The sequence below is a fragment of the Bombus bifarius genome, unplaced genomic scaffold (genome assembly GCF_011952205.1).
Source record: "Bombus bifarius isolate JDL3187 unplaced genomic scaffold, Bbif_JDL3187 scf7180000007966, whole genome shotgun sequence".
In the NCBI taxonomy this organism is placed as follows: Eukaryota; Metazoa; Arthropoda; class Insecta; order Hymenoptera; family Apidae; genus Bombus; species Bombus bifarius.
The window spans coordinates 7,715,331-7,728,914 of record NW_022884352.1 but is presented as its reverse complement, the minus strand read 5'-3'; the positions used below and the strand labels follow the sequence as shown (position 1 = coordinate 7,728,914).

The following is a 13,584-nucleotide window of genomic DNA, read 5'->3' as shown; positions in this document are numbered from 1 at the left end:
TTTACTTTTCATATTTTATATATTTTTTCATGTTACATTCATTCTATACACTTTTACATCTTTAAATTTTCTATAAATGCATAAACATCTGCCGTCTAATCGTGACTATCCCTTTGCGGACGGGACGGTTCGAAGTCAACCGTGCCATAGGGCCGAGCTGCTGCCGCGATAGTCAGTTAAGATTGCCAGCGCACATTTCTGCATAGACGCGATTTTCATTCATAGCACTCCAAGATGTCAAATTTTAGACATATGTACATGCACAGATTCTCCACAGGATAAATAAAATGACACATATATGAGTCTTTCAGCTCTATCAGTTGTTTTCGCCAAGCACATATATGAGTTCCTCGGCCAAATTGATAGTTTACTCATATATGCGGCGGTAGTCCGCAAAAGGTTATATTGATCAAAGTTGGAACCAATCTGAAAATGTACATAGAAGTTACCACAGATACTTAATGGAAACTTAGTACATAGCATGATTAGCTATCTTAAGTATATATAATGTTAAAGATAGACGCAGTAACTGTTTAAACATATCCATGATCTGTGTGAAACATGTACTTGCAGTACGTGTCTTGTAACTTCTATGTATATATAGTACATTTTCAAATTCGTTTCAAACTTTATCAATAAAACCACGATAGTCGAATCTTGTAACAGTGTTAATAAAATCTCAAAATGCAGAAGTATAATACATATAATATATTCATAAAAAGTATCCAGAAGTATTCGAATATGCCCATGAGCCACTGTATATCTATATATATATGTACATGTGTACCTTTTAGTTCGTTTCGAGCTTTTCAGTTAGTCATTTTCCCAACGCGATTTTCTTCGCTTGACAGCGCTTTCTCTTTCTTTCTCTTTGATTTTCCTCGTCTTATCAGGTCAAACTCCTATCTACTCCTTTCTTTCTGTGTGTTACAACGTTTCGTCGATTCTAACGACATCCACGCGTCGGGAATATTTCTTATGTGTATTATATTTCTTCTTCAATGGCGTACCGTTTAACCACTAAGAATTTTCAAGCAATCTGATGTTTTTCTTTCTTCCTATTCTTCTGTCTCACTCGATAGAAATCCGTGTCTCTCCACTATTTTTTTTTTTTTTTTTGTTTGTTTCTTTAACTAAAAGCTACCGGCGAAATCATCGCTCGAATAATTTATTCAGTCCCAAGTTCAACATCACTCTAGCCACGAGCCTGTTCACCGTCATTCAAACTCGTGTCCCGTTTCCACCGTCGGATGATACATTGTTATCAACTGAATATTGTTTACGGAAGGGGATCAATCGATGTGCGAAAATATACACACACAGTCGAGATAAAAGTCGTAGGCGAGTAGAATATTTTTCCCTTGAGAAAAATCGATCGGCTCGTATCGTGATAGGAAGGATGATTCGGTGCAGACGCTCGATTTAGTTTCACCATAAATACGATATAAATACGTGTACGACGTGTTGGTTGAGTTGATTCGGTTTTGACAGATCGTAAATTAGATCCCACTGTGGAACCGTACGTTGAGCATACTTATCCTTTATATGTTCTACGTGCACGCGTCTTTCTTTTCCATTTCACTCATTTCCAAGATACGTGAACTAGTTTTCGATAGAACAGAGTCGACAAATAGCTGACACCCACGATGCACGCTCGACTCTTTCCTGGAGCCGGGCAAATCAGTCTGACACCCGCAAAATATCCGTGAAGAGCACGAGAACGATCACTGGACAGACCAAGGTTTACTTTCCACTTCGATCTCATTCAGACACAGTTTCAGCCTATCATTATTATATTCAAATGTATATATTTATGTATATAGATCACTGATAGATTAAGAACAGAAGAAATTTCGTTTTACGGGATAAAGAGATATATGTACATATATCGTGAAGTTCGGGTTGCACCGCTTAATTTGACTCGCCGACTATTTCACCATTTATTATCACCATCCGAGACTCGCGGAACGATCCCGATCGTACGTAAGAGTAGTGCGCGAGGCACGAGTCAGCGTGCAACAATCGGCATTTCGATGGCATTATCGCGGAGAAGCCGAGTACTGACACACCTACAGTTCGTTCCTACCGCCCAGCCTCTACGCTACTCCATTTCCGATACCAGCAGCCATTTTGCGCCGTGACGTCAGCCTTCGTCCTCGAAAGTGCGCCCGACTCCGCCCGAATGTCGTACGACTTTCCTCCGCCGCGTTTACAAACTGCGATGAAATTGCAGATTGCTTGTGGCACCACAGTTACGGAATACCGCCACATGAGAAACGCGGGACATCCAAATGACCTTTTAAATTAAGCGATTTTCAAATGATATCTGTAATTTGTATTAACCTGTAATTAAATTTCTTCTTATGTCTGTAATCATATTCATTGTCAACTCTAATTCTCTCTCTTAGTATAAATATAATATACAGTGCCTATAAAAAGTAATGGCGCACCACAGAATTCAAAGGATATATTTGTCAATTTTGTGTTGTTAAATTCTCTATTTTGAATGTCATCATACTTCAGACAAATGTTAAATTATATAATATATTTTTACTTTCAGACATATTGTGTAAGCTACTTAAATTTTAGAATGATAATAGAAAAATATATATGTATATATAAATCTATATACGTATGTACATATTGTACATAGTCGAGCCCAATCCGCACGGTCGACAATGTATTAAATCAATCACATTTCATTTATTTCAAAACTAATATATATATATATCTTAATTAATATTTAAAACAATAAAGAATATGAATTATTTTGAGAAATTGTAAATATTAAGTTAAAGCATTTTATGTAACGCAATAAATATTCAAAGAAAGCTTCATTCTTCTTTAACACTTGAACTAATTAACTCCCAAAACTCAAATCTTTAATCGATAGGAATGTTTATTTTCAAAGTTCGAAGAGAAGATTTATCGTTACTGAACGCGATAATTTTGATCAAGTCAAAAGAGAGGGAAAAAATCTAGAGGGCTTAACTTTCCGAAAGATGGAGACTGTGCTACAGCGTGGGATGCTGGATGATCAATACCGACCTCTGAGTCGTATTTTGGACCAAGTTATACAGTCAAGAAAGATAGAGGCGAGTATCATGAAAACAGTAACGCACACTTGCACGCCAGGAACTACGGGTAAGTAGCCGTAGCTTCGATTAAAAATATCTTTCAAAAAAGGTACAATTTAAATCATCTAACAAAATGTTCCAAAAATCTCTGCACTTTTCTCTCAAAAGAAAAAAGACATTTTACCTTAAATGTTTCCATTTTCTCCATTCTATTGTTTTGTGAATTACCATAAATAAAATTAATATCCTTTTAATCATTGATAATGAATAATTTCCTTTTAAAATACCTTCAAAACGAAAAATTTCTGTGACAGTGTTTTGGAGTAAATTATTTGATTATTGCGTTTGGACGTCCATATTTCCCGATTTATACTTTATTCGTCCAAGTTTTAGATTTACCAGAATGTGATTCGATCGAGGACATCGCTGAATCAGTAGACGAACTACGAGCGAAATTGGCGAACATGAAGAGATTGATGGAAGAGCGGCGGGGTACCACCCTGGGTGAGATCAGCGCAAGGAAGAGAAAGGAGACCTCGGATATTATAGATGGCTACTTTTTATCTTGGATATTCGGCTCGGCACTCGTCGTCATCTTAAGTATCAGTTTCTACGCCTTTTACAATCTCTATCATGCAGTCCTGAAAAAATTTCCATCATCTCATACAGAATTATAAACAGACGGTAATCTTCATTTTCTAAAACCATATCTTTGGTTGTTTTTTTTTCAGTAATGTCATATAAACTACCGTAATAATTTGCAGGATAAGAATGGAAAAATTTTTACACTGGCGAATTTGTGCTGGCAAATTGTTCAATTTGGATATATTCTTTTACGATCAATAGATGACAAGCAAAAAGATGTGTCCAAAGATCTCAAACTTCTTGCCCAATTCTCAAGAAGTATGCCGGCTGGTGATTTCGTTTGATATTAAAAATATCTGTCTATTCTCTGGGATATAATAATGAAATGTCTGGAATAAGAGAACAAGGTAGAAAGAATTTAAGAAACGAACAGAGTAGCAGGAAAGTTCCTTTCATGTGCACTTAACAAGCTCAACGAATATTTTATAGCGTTCATTCAAATCGAAAAATACTTCCTTCTCTGTTCACTACACATTTCTCAAGGAACTGTACTCTCATAAAGAAAATTCAGTTACTGAAAAATTATCACAATGCATCGGGAAAGAAACAAATGCCTTAAAACATCTCTCAACACTATTCGTTTTGGAGAGTTTGTATGAACATGTAATTCCATGGTTATGAAGAATAAGGCACTTAAAATGGAACAATTTTGAGGTAGAAAGGAATACTTTAAAAAAGCTATGTGACCTCCTTATTTTTATTCTCATTTCAATAAATTGAGTATATAAAATATTTTTTCTATCTCCAAATAAAATGAAGTAAAGAGGTCCGTTTTAAGAATTACGTATTCTTCTGACTTCGATATATCGTACTGCTTGTAAAAATTACTTTTATGATTCTTGATTCTTGCTTTACTTTCTTATCATATAATACGTTCTATATTATTTAATGTTTAAACTTTAGTACAGTGTCCTGGTTATCTTTAAAAATTATCTACTTCATCGAAAATATCTACAATCATCGGCAATCAATACGTTAATTGATAAAATAGATGTAATCTATTTTGCATTTTTTGTCTCAATCCGAAAAGTATAATTCATACGCGTAATCGAAATCCATTTGTCACTCGAATTAAATTTTAATTTCTCAATGTTAATTTGTACCATGCGATTGAACGCAAAGGAACTTCCATACTGATCATTTACTCGAATGTATATATTGTGATTATTAAATAAAAATTATGATCCGATTGAAAAAAAAAGCTCTTTTCTTAATCATTCGATACTACGACGATTTTCGACAAAGCAACATTTAGTGGCACTCTTTAATTACTCACTCTAATTTTTGTTCTTTGATTAAAAATAATTATTATATATACAGAAAAGTCGATGAAATTTTTCATGGTAAACTGAAACAACTCACACGATGGTGTCTTGATTTCTCGATACCAGAAGCTATAGATTGAAAGCGCCAATTAAAATAATGAAAATCTATTTTTAAACAAAATAGAATATTTCGCAATAACATACAGAATAATGTTTTTTTACTTTCCAATTCCTTGGAAAACCCACTCAGCATTTTCTGATAATCTTCTTGTTGCTACAATTGCATTAAAAATTATGACTTTTATTATTTTTATATGTTACTAATTTTAACAAGATAGAAACACTACCTTTAATGCCTCGCTCCTAAGAGCTTCTCGTCGAATCGATAAATTCGATATTTGATTTTGCAGCGTTCTCACCTATCAAATGTAATTATAATTATATAAAACTAAATCGTCATTCTTTTTAATTATATGTTACTCGAACCTCATCCTCAGTTTCTCGAATGTCCTTTTTTAATTCGATCATCAACGAGCGATATCGATCTCGGCAGGACGATGTTTTATTTTCCAGATCAGTTAACGCCTTTTCTGCATTTTTTATTTCACATTGCGATTTCTGTAACTATGAGTGTTACAAAACTAATAATATTTCTTTCATAAAAAATTGAATTAAAGCAAAATGACGAATTATTTTCTCACCACGCGTTCTTTTTCTGTAAGCTTTTCCGTTAACACTTCCAATTTATCATCTACGCTCTCGCGACTCTAATAAAATAAGCAATCGTCAGCATTTTTAGAAGTTGAAGTTACGAGTAATGAAAAATTTAAAAATATGATGAAGAAATACGATATAATGTAGTATGATAGTAGATAATATGTATGGATGTTTATGCGTTTATAGAAAATTCGAAAAAGTCAATATGTGTTCGGAATGCTCATAATATAGAAAATATATATACGTATGGGTATGTAATTCAAGGCAATGCGCTCAATATAATATTTATAATGAATAGAAGAAATTTCTATTCAGGTTCCACTGTTTTAGTTACATACATAAAGATATGAAATTGCATAAACATCCGCAGTCTAGTATTAACTTTTCATTAAGAAAAGCTTCCTTTAACTAACTCCAGTCGGAAATTTCACATCCAAGTTTGTATCTTGGGGTACGATCTAAAAGACACAATTTATGTTACAACAATAGAATATTTTGAAGAAGATGTAAGAGAAAATTGCATTAATAAACTTACACATCTTCTCAGTTCCTCAGTTTGAGCATTATACTTTGTTACAAATAACATTATTAGTTAGCATAAAATACTGTCAATCAGAGCAAATAAAAAAATTCTTACCATAACCAGAAGAAAAGTGACAACGCAATAGATAACAAAGATAAAAATACACATTAGTTTAAAGGTAAAAACTGCGAATAATATGAACCACATTATGAGCAATTTTGTATTAATAGCTGTTCCTAACAAAAATAGTTATCAAAAGCACACGAATAACAATTAGAAACGCTTAAATTTATGGAGGAATTCATGTTGATAAAAACCGAAGATCTAACGTCGCTCCCATTTTGAATTTTATCGAACTGTATCGAAGAGGTTCGAAAATATCAATATATCTATCGAGAGTAGTCGAGATTGAAACATTTCGATTTATCGATCAAGTACATTTAGGCGGGAAATTTATTAAAAACTTAAATAATACAATAATATTTTAAATCAAAAAATTATAAGTAAATCAATCTTATGTAATTATTTCACGTTAAAATAACTAAAAAATGATCTGTATGAAAAATAATTTTATCTACCAAAATATTATAATTTTAATAAGTGAAAATCTTAACATATCAAGCTATTATACGAATGTACAGCGCCACTTATTTTCTTTTGAAAGGATAATTTATATTTTTGAAAGAACACCATTATGACCCAATATTCCTAACTTTAATAATAGAACCAACGTTCTAGCAGTGGAGACATTTTGGAATTCTGTTTTTTACATGTTATGTGAACAAGTGACGCAGTTATTACCTTCCACGTAATTTAATGCTGCAACACGCGAGTTCAAAATGTATTTATGTTACATTATTACAGAAAGTAGTCTCAAAAGGTTGCAAAAATTATTCAATTGATATAACCTTCAAAAATGGAATATTTAAACTTAATCAAAGAGACAGAAGTAAAAGTCGTAGGAAATTTGACCAAAATTTTCAATTTCAACCCCATACAACGTTACCCTCGCAATCGCAAATTGTCATTGCGGGTGCAGGAACAGTGGCTAATTCTGTTGCTTATCATCTTGTCAATAATGGGTGGAATGATGTACTTGTTCTGGAACAAAACAGGTATATGTACATTTACATCAAATGAAACAATTAATGAATGCTAGAACAGTGAATAACAAATTTTTAATTTTTAAAATAACACTATAAACTTTTTTGTTTACATTACATATTTGTATCACTAAAATTATAAAGGCTATTGATTTAAGAAACTATTAAAGTTATCAATATTTATAATGTACAATAATTAAAAAATGTTATGTCATAGGATTGGAAGCGGAACATCCTATTTTGGTTCCGGCACACTTGGTCTTTTCAAACCAATATCACATAGGAATCTAATATCCTACAGCATTAAGTTGTATCAACAATTACAAGAAATGGGATATGACATAGGTTTAAAGCAATGTGGCAGTATATACTTAGCTCAAACCAAAGACAGAATGATAGCTTTGAAGAGAAGAATGGCTTATAATATACCCACAGGTTTAAATTGTGAAGTAAGATTTCTCAGCCAGATTTTGAAATTGAAATATGAAAGAAACTTTTAATAAGCTATAAATGCATTAGATTTTAGGAAAAGATCAATTAAAACGATTATATCCATATTTGCATACTGAAGACCTTGAAGGTGCACTTTGGGTTCCTGAAGATGCAGTAGCTAATTGTAGCGCAATTTGTGATGTTCTAGCTAAATTGGCAATGATTGGAGGAGCAAAATACATTGAAAATTGTTATATACAAGAAGTTCACACTGAAAATCGAGCTATAAAAAGTGTAAAAACTGACCGTGGAATAGTTTCTTGTGAATATTTTGTTAATTGTGCAGGAATGGTAATATCACTTTAGGGATGTGAAATAATTTTCATGTTATTTCTTATACAAATTTTTCTTATACAAGTTTTCAAATTATAGTGGGCACGAGAATTAGGATTAAAATGTAATCCACCAGTTAGAATTCCAGCATATCCTGCAGAACATTTTTATGCAATTATTCCTCCGTTTCCACTTAATACAAACACGGCTTTACCATGCATACGTGATTTCGATTCATACTCATATATGAGGGAGTGGCAAAGTCTTTAACATATTAGCGCATTACATGAGGTTTAATAAGCCATGGAATAAATAACTGAATGGATAAATTTGCAGGAGGTTTATTAATTGGATGGTTTGAACCAGAATCAAAGCCTGCATTCGAGAATGGTGTTGTTCCAATAAAAGATTGGAAAAACCATCTTACAGTTAATACTTCATACTGGAAACCTTTATGGGATAAAGTAGTACACAGATTACCACTCTTAAAAGGTATACAACCAAATGTATATAATTGTCCAGATAACTTTACACCAGATGGTAAATGGATACTAGGAGAAAGTCCAGAAGTAAAGAATTATTTTGTTGCTGTTGGCATGAATGGAAGTTCATTACAAGGTAAAGAATAACAGATGTTAAATCTTTGATATTATTAAAGTCATATTTCTTTAGGGGCAGGAGGAATAGGCAAAGAAGTTGCTGAATGCCTAATAAATGGTGAATCTACACAAGAAATACTTCCTTTTAATGTACAAAGATTTCTAGATTTACATAGCAGTAAAAGATATTTACAACAAAGAACAAAGGAAATTGTTGGGAGAAATTATGCAATTTTGTATCCTCATCAGTGTGAGTATAAATATGCTCGAAACCTACGTTGTTCACCTCTGTATTCTGTACTTGAAGAAAGAGGTGCAATTTTTGGAGTCAAAATGGCTTATGAACGTCCACTTTACTTTGATTCAACTTATAAAAGTAAGCAATTAATTACTTCATTCTTATTTACATCTTGTTATATTTAATGACACAATCACATTAACAACAAGTAAAAAGTAAGTAATTTTTATTAATAGAAGGGCAAAAAAAACCAGTTATGCCACCAGGCAGTTTTTATAAACCAAAGTTTTTTGATTTCATGACAGAGGAATTTCTAGCATGCAAAGAAGGAGTGGGAATAATAGATATGAGTTCATTTTCGAAAATCGAAATTAAAGTAAGTATTTAAAATATAAAATATTTTGCATATAATCATTTACATATTTGCAGTCTAGTCGTTGGGAAGTTGTCAACTATCTTCAGCAATTATGTTCTAATGATGTAAATATACCAATTGGTAGTATAGTGCATACAGGAATGCAAAATGAAAGAGGAGGGTATGAAAATGATTGTATCTTAGTAAGACAAGCTGAAAATAGTTATTTTATGGTTTCACCTACGTCACAACAAACACGCATCTACCAATGGATGTCTAGGTAACAAAAGTAATAGAAATTAAAAATAATGTTTACTGTAATCGTATAAACGTTATCTGTTTATTGCGCAGACATTTACCAGCTGATCATTCGGTGGGTCTTAATGATGTAACGTCAAAATATACTGTTATTAATTTAGTAGGACCTAAAGCAACAGGACTACTTTCAGAACTTTCCAATTCTGACATTAATCTCTCTCCTTTTACATATAAGGTAATCAGCTTATATCGATTTCTGGTAAATATTTCAGCGGCGATAGATAGATTTATAACGTTCATATATATTAATTTTATATTCTTAATAGAATGTAAATGTAGCCTATGCTTCTGATGTAATGGTAATGTCATTTACACATACTGGTGAATCTGGTTATTGCTTATATATACCATCAGAATACGCACTTCACGTATACTCCAGATTAATGGAAGTAGGTAAAGATTATGGAGTACGAGATGTAGGTGTACTCACACAACGTTTCATGAGAATAGAAAGATTTATTCCATTTTGGGCCGAAGAATTGACACCATTTGTTACGCCATATGAAGCTGGAAGTGGATACAATGTAAGATTAGATGTAAGTAGGTATATGGTAATAGAATTTTTTTTGTTCCAAGACTATTAATGTTAAATCTGAATTTCTGAGGACTTCTATCATACAGAGGCACAACAGTTTAAACATGTTGATTAATTATGATAATTTGTTGCAACAGAAAGAATATTTTATTGGCAAATTTGCTTTGCAACGTCAAAAAGAACAAGGCGTATCAAAACGATTAGTATTATTTATTGTTAATGAATTAGATATTAATAAGGATGTATGGCCATGGGGTGGCGAGCCTATTTATCGAAATAATGAATTTGTAGGAACTGTTACATCAGCCGGGTAAATACTTCATACGATTAAAGATAAAATATATTTTACTATATCAAATTATTAATAATAATAACTTTATAGATACGGTTTCGCTACAGAGAAACATATATGTCTTGGTTTTATCAGTTATCCAAAATCAGGACATATACAAATTAATGCAAATACTGTTACAACAGACTTTATAATGGATCTTAAAGCTCGTTACGAAATTGATATCGCTGGTACTAGATTTTCTATTAAACCACACATTCGTCCACTACCCATACCGGCGCTGAGTAGTAAATTGAACAAAAAATATATTCCTACGCCTATTGTATCATATTAAAGCGACGTTCTTCAGTGATAATATTTTATTTCCTCCTATTATGTGATTGAGACTTTAGTCATTATAATTGTAAATTATGAAATAAATCTTGATTTTTTAAAGACTATTTTCCCTAGGAGTTTAAGCATATTCATGATTGTGAAAACATTTAAACTATGTAATGTATATTGCATTTTAATTAAATATCTATCATTATTTAAGCCATTTTTTTAAATTGTCCTACATATATTCATATTTTGTGAAAATATAAATATTTTATATATACTATTGGCATATTAATTCGATACAATTTGGATATTTATAATTCAATAATTATTAATTAATAAAATATTAATAATAGTGCAAAAATTACTATGATTTGTAGTGTAAAAATATGTATACAACACTGTATCTGCTGTATTTATAGTTGTACTAAATTAATATACATTTAAATGAATTTATTTATAGCAGATACAATTATACAAAGTTTAAAAGGCCATTTAACAATTTGAACTGCGCTACTTTTCAAAATATGTTATACATATATACATGAAAATAACAACAAAATTTTATGAAGCAATTGTAATATCTTACAATTTAATCTTTTGAAGAAAAAGTTTATACAATAAATGTTCTCATAGGTATTTCTCACTGTTAGTAAAAATTATATGTATATAATTTACCAGCATTTATAGCTATGTATGTATATCATACTCTTGTCCAATATAATTTATTTTTTACTGTAACAGTAGAGTATATTGGCTAGCACAAATGCAAGTATTTAAGATACTTGCTATTACTTATGATTCTTCTTTGTATATTGATAAAAAAAATCTTTATACTGTAATAAGGAAAATGACTACTATGAACTTCATCATTATGTTAATCATTTTAACAGTGTATAAAAATACCACAGTATTAACATTAGAATAGTTATATGATATTGAATCTGAAAAACGCATTCATGTACACTGTTATCTCTTTCAATAATACATACTTCATTTTAGCTATCAGTTTCTTACAAAAATTCATTTTTACAAATATATTGATACCACCTTTATGATGCCCATGCTTCTAACTCTTTTAAATCTTCATCCTCTTCTGGTTTGGCTTCTATAAATATTAACAATATTTTTAGTTTAAAAATAAATTATTTTCTAATAATAAAGCAAAAAAATATTAAAATTATTACTTGTGCGAGTCCTAGTTGGGGCAATTGGAATAGCAGTAGCTGGAACACTTGGTAGTTCATCAGTAGATTCAATACCAAGCAATTCTTTATCAAGTTGTTCTTGTTCAAGCTCTTCCAATTCTTTTTCTAGTTCTTCATCATCTACATCATTTCCAAATGCTACAGGATTGGAAATTGCATCAGAAATCTCTCTTGCTACATCTTGCTGTTCAGCTATGTCATCCATCATATCATGTACTTGATCAACATCCCTAAACAAAGAAAATAACATTTAAATAATCTGCGTGAATCATCTAACTAATGATATCACAAAACTGAATTTCTTACATATGTTGATGGACAGATTTTAATGCATCTGCTGCATTTTTCATTGTAGTAAGTACAGCAGTATTGGTATTTGCACATTCCAGTGCTTCCCTTTGACTTTCAATCGTGGTAAGTGTACCATCAATTTGTTGTAACTGTTTTTCATAACGTTTCTTTCTTTTAAGGGCTTGGATTGCAGCTGTAAATTATGTTTCCTTGTTAACATATTCATCCTAGAGTTAATAGCTAGTACATGAATGTGGATGTTGATACTAATTTATAAACATTTTTACAGATGTAATTAACGAAATACACAAACATAAATTTGTTTCTTATAGTAAATATTATAATGAATACTGAATAATTTTTAATATATACTTTATATATTTTTGTACATTACTTGCATTCTGTACACTTTTACATCTCACAATTTCTCATAAATGCATAAACATTCACAGTCTAATTATTAGTTACTCATATTATGTGGATGTCTTGTACAGTGTTAACGTCGCTTATTACTTAAAAAGCTATATTCTTAGTTTAACAAACTTATAGGTAAAGTAGCATTTTTAAAGCACTGATTAATAGTTACAATATAAGTTAACACACAGTCAACACACAGCAGAGAAACGTCACAATGACAAACGACCTTAATCATTGAAAGCTGTTTGCAAGTGGTTACCAAATAAAGAATATCATTCGTAAATACCTCGTTTGTTTTTCGTTCCATTCTTCTTAGCAGTTTGAATTTCAAGCTCTATTTTACTTTCGAGGAAATCCTGCTTTTTTATCAACATATCCTCCGTCTCGCGCAATTTTTGTATCGCCTCGGCTGTCGACATAGACACCGGTTCCTTTTTACCACCGAATACTTTACTAAAGAAACTCATTGTCTTAATAAGTTCTACTCCGAATTTAAATTATAATTACAATCTTGAGCACGATAAACACACCAAACACCTTCTGTAAAATCAACAGAACAGGACACTAACCAAATACCATCGCCATATTTTCTTTAGGCATTGATATACATACGTCATGACTCATCGCTCATCTAGTTACTATGAAATTTGATTTCGTTCAATTTATCAAAACTCAGGAATATCCCAATATTTTATTTCTAGAATTTACTTTTTACACTTATAATAATAAATATAAAAGAACTGAGTAAATATTGTTACATATATTATATATATATTATTCAAGTATTATTCAAGTATATATTCAAATATCGAGACGATGAAGATTTAATTTGAGTTGAAATTTTAAATATCATTTTAAAAAATTATACATCAAATTCTTGGCACAAATATAGGATTTCAAATATTCTACTATTTTAAA

At 31.2% G+C, this 13,584-nt stretch overlaps 5 protein-coding genes across 20 annotated transcripts in view; 2 read left to right on the top strand and 3 right to left on the bottom strand.

Annotated features, from left to right (window-relative positions):
- LOC117207747 (liprin-alpha-1) overlaps positions 1–2,378 on the bottom strand; it is a 42,061-nt gene extending 39,683 nt beyond the window's left edge. For 3 of the 12 annotated variants that reach the window (XM_033448299.1, XM_033448317.1, XM_033448362.1), the window contains exon 1: positions 788–2,368. The gene's annotated coding sequence lies outside the window, so the exon portion shown is untranslated. Of the gene's footprint in view, positions 1–787 lie in introns of all 12 variants that reach the window. The other 9 variants (XM_033448331.1, XM_033448340.1, XM_033448323.1 and 6 more) reach the window with 6 other exon arrangements.
- Positions 2,379–2,959: 581 nt separating this feature from the next.
- On the top strand, positions 2,960–4,381 carry LOC117207896. 2 transcript variants are annotated; one of them, XM_033448599.1, is made up of 3 exons: positions 2,960–3,144; positions 3,465–3,761; positions 3,842–4,381. In XM_033448599.1, exons 1-2 carry the CDS (start codon positions 3,003–3,005, stop codon positions 3,752–3,754), a joined length of 432 nt encoding a protein of 143 aa, XP_033304490.1. In that variant the 5' UTR covers positions 2,960–3,002; the 3' UTR covers positions 3,755–3,761; positions 3,842–4,381. The 2 variants fall into 2 exon arrangements, with proteins under 2 accessions (XP_033304490.1, XP_033304497.1); XM_033448606.1 differs by having other exon boundaries at positions 2,973–3,144; positions 3,471–3,761.
- Positions 4,184–6,700, bottom strand: LOC117207861. Of its 2 annotated transcripts, XM_033448524.1 has the most exons (8): positions 6,342–6,700; positions 6,240–6,272; positions 6,118–6,162; positions 5,689–5,754; positions 5,474–5,611; positions 5,335–5,406; positions 5,192–5,261; positions 4,184–5,116 (listed from the first exon to the last, which is right to left on the bottom strand). In XM_033448524.1, exons 1-8 carry the CDS (start codon positions 6,432–6,434, stop codon positions 5,061–5,063), a joined length of 573 nt encoding a protein of 190 aa, XP_033304415.1. In that variant the 5' UTR covers positions 6,435–6,700; the 3' UTR covers positions 4,184–5,060. The 2 variants fall into 2 exon arrangements, with proteins under 2 accessions (XP_033304415.1, XP_033304407.1); XM_033448516.1 differs by having other exon boundaries at positions 4,184–5,261.
- A 302-nt stretch (positions 6,701–7,002) lies between these two features.
- On the top strand, positions 7,003–10,872 carry LOC117207815 (pyruvate dehydrogenase phosphatase regulatory subunit, mitochondrial-like). 2 transcript variants are annotated; one of them, XM_033448420.1, is made up of 12 exons: positions 7,003–7,342; positions 7,548–7,779; positions 7,850–8,113; positions 8,195–8,357; positions 8,432–8,713; positions 8,768–9,070; positions 9,238–9,308; positions 9,362–9,567; positions 9,639–9,780; positions 9,872–10,141; positions 10,278–10,450; positions 10,523–10,872. In XM_033448420.1, exons 1-12 carry the CDS (start codon positions 7,044–7,046, stop codon positions 10,764–10,766), a joined length of 2,649 nt encoding a protein of 882 aa, XP_033304311.1. In that variant the 5' UTR covers positions 7,003–7,043; the 3' UTR covers positions 10,767–10,872. The 2 variants fall into 2 exon arrangements, with proteins under 2 accessions (XP_033304311.1, XP_033304302.1); XM_033448411.1 differs by having other exon boundaries at positions 9,169–9,308.
- Positions 7,025–13,316, bottom strand: LOC117207854 (charged multivesicular body protein 4b). 2 transcript variants are annotated; one of them, XM_033448503.1, is made up of 5 exons: positions 12,953–13,316; positions 12,265–12,442; positions 11,938–12,188; positions 11,801–11,858; positions 7,025–7,328 (listed from the first exon to the last, which is right to left on the bottom strand). In XM_033448503.1, the coding sequence occupies exons 1-4, from the start codon at positions 13,131–13,133 to the stop codon at positions 11,803–11,805; spliced, it is 666 nt and encodes a 221-aa protein (XP_033304394.1). In that variant the 5' UTR covers positions 13,134–13,316; the 3' UTR covers positions 7,025–7,328; positions 11,801–11,802. The 2 variants fall into 2 exon arrangements, with proteins under 2 accessions (XP_033304394.1, XP_033304384.1); XM_033448493.1 differs by lacking the exon at positions 7,025–7,328 and adding an exon at positions 9,795–10,112.
- Positions 13,317–13,584: the final 268 nt, after the last annotated feature.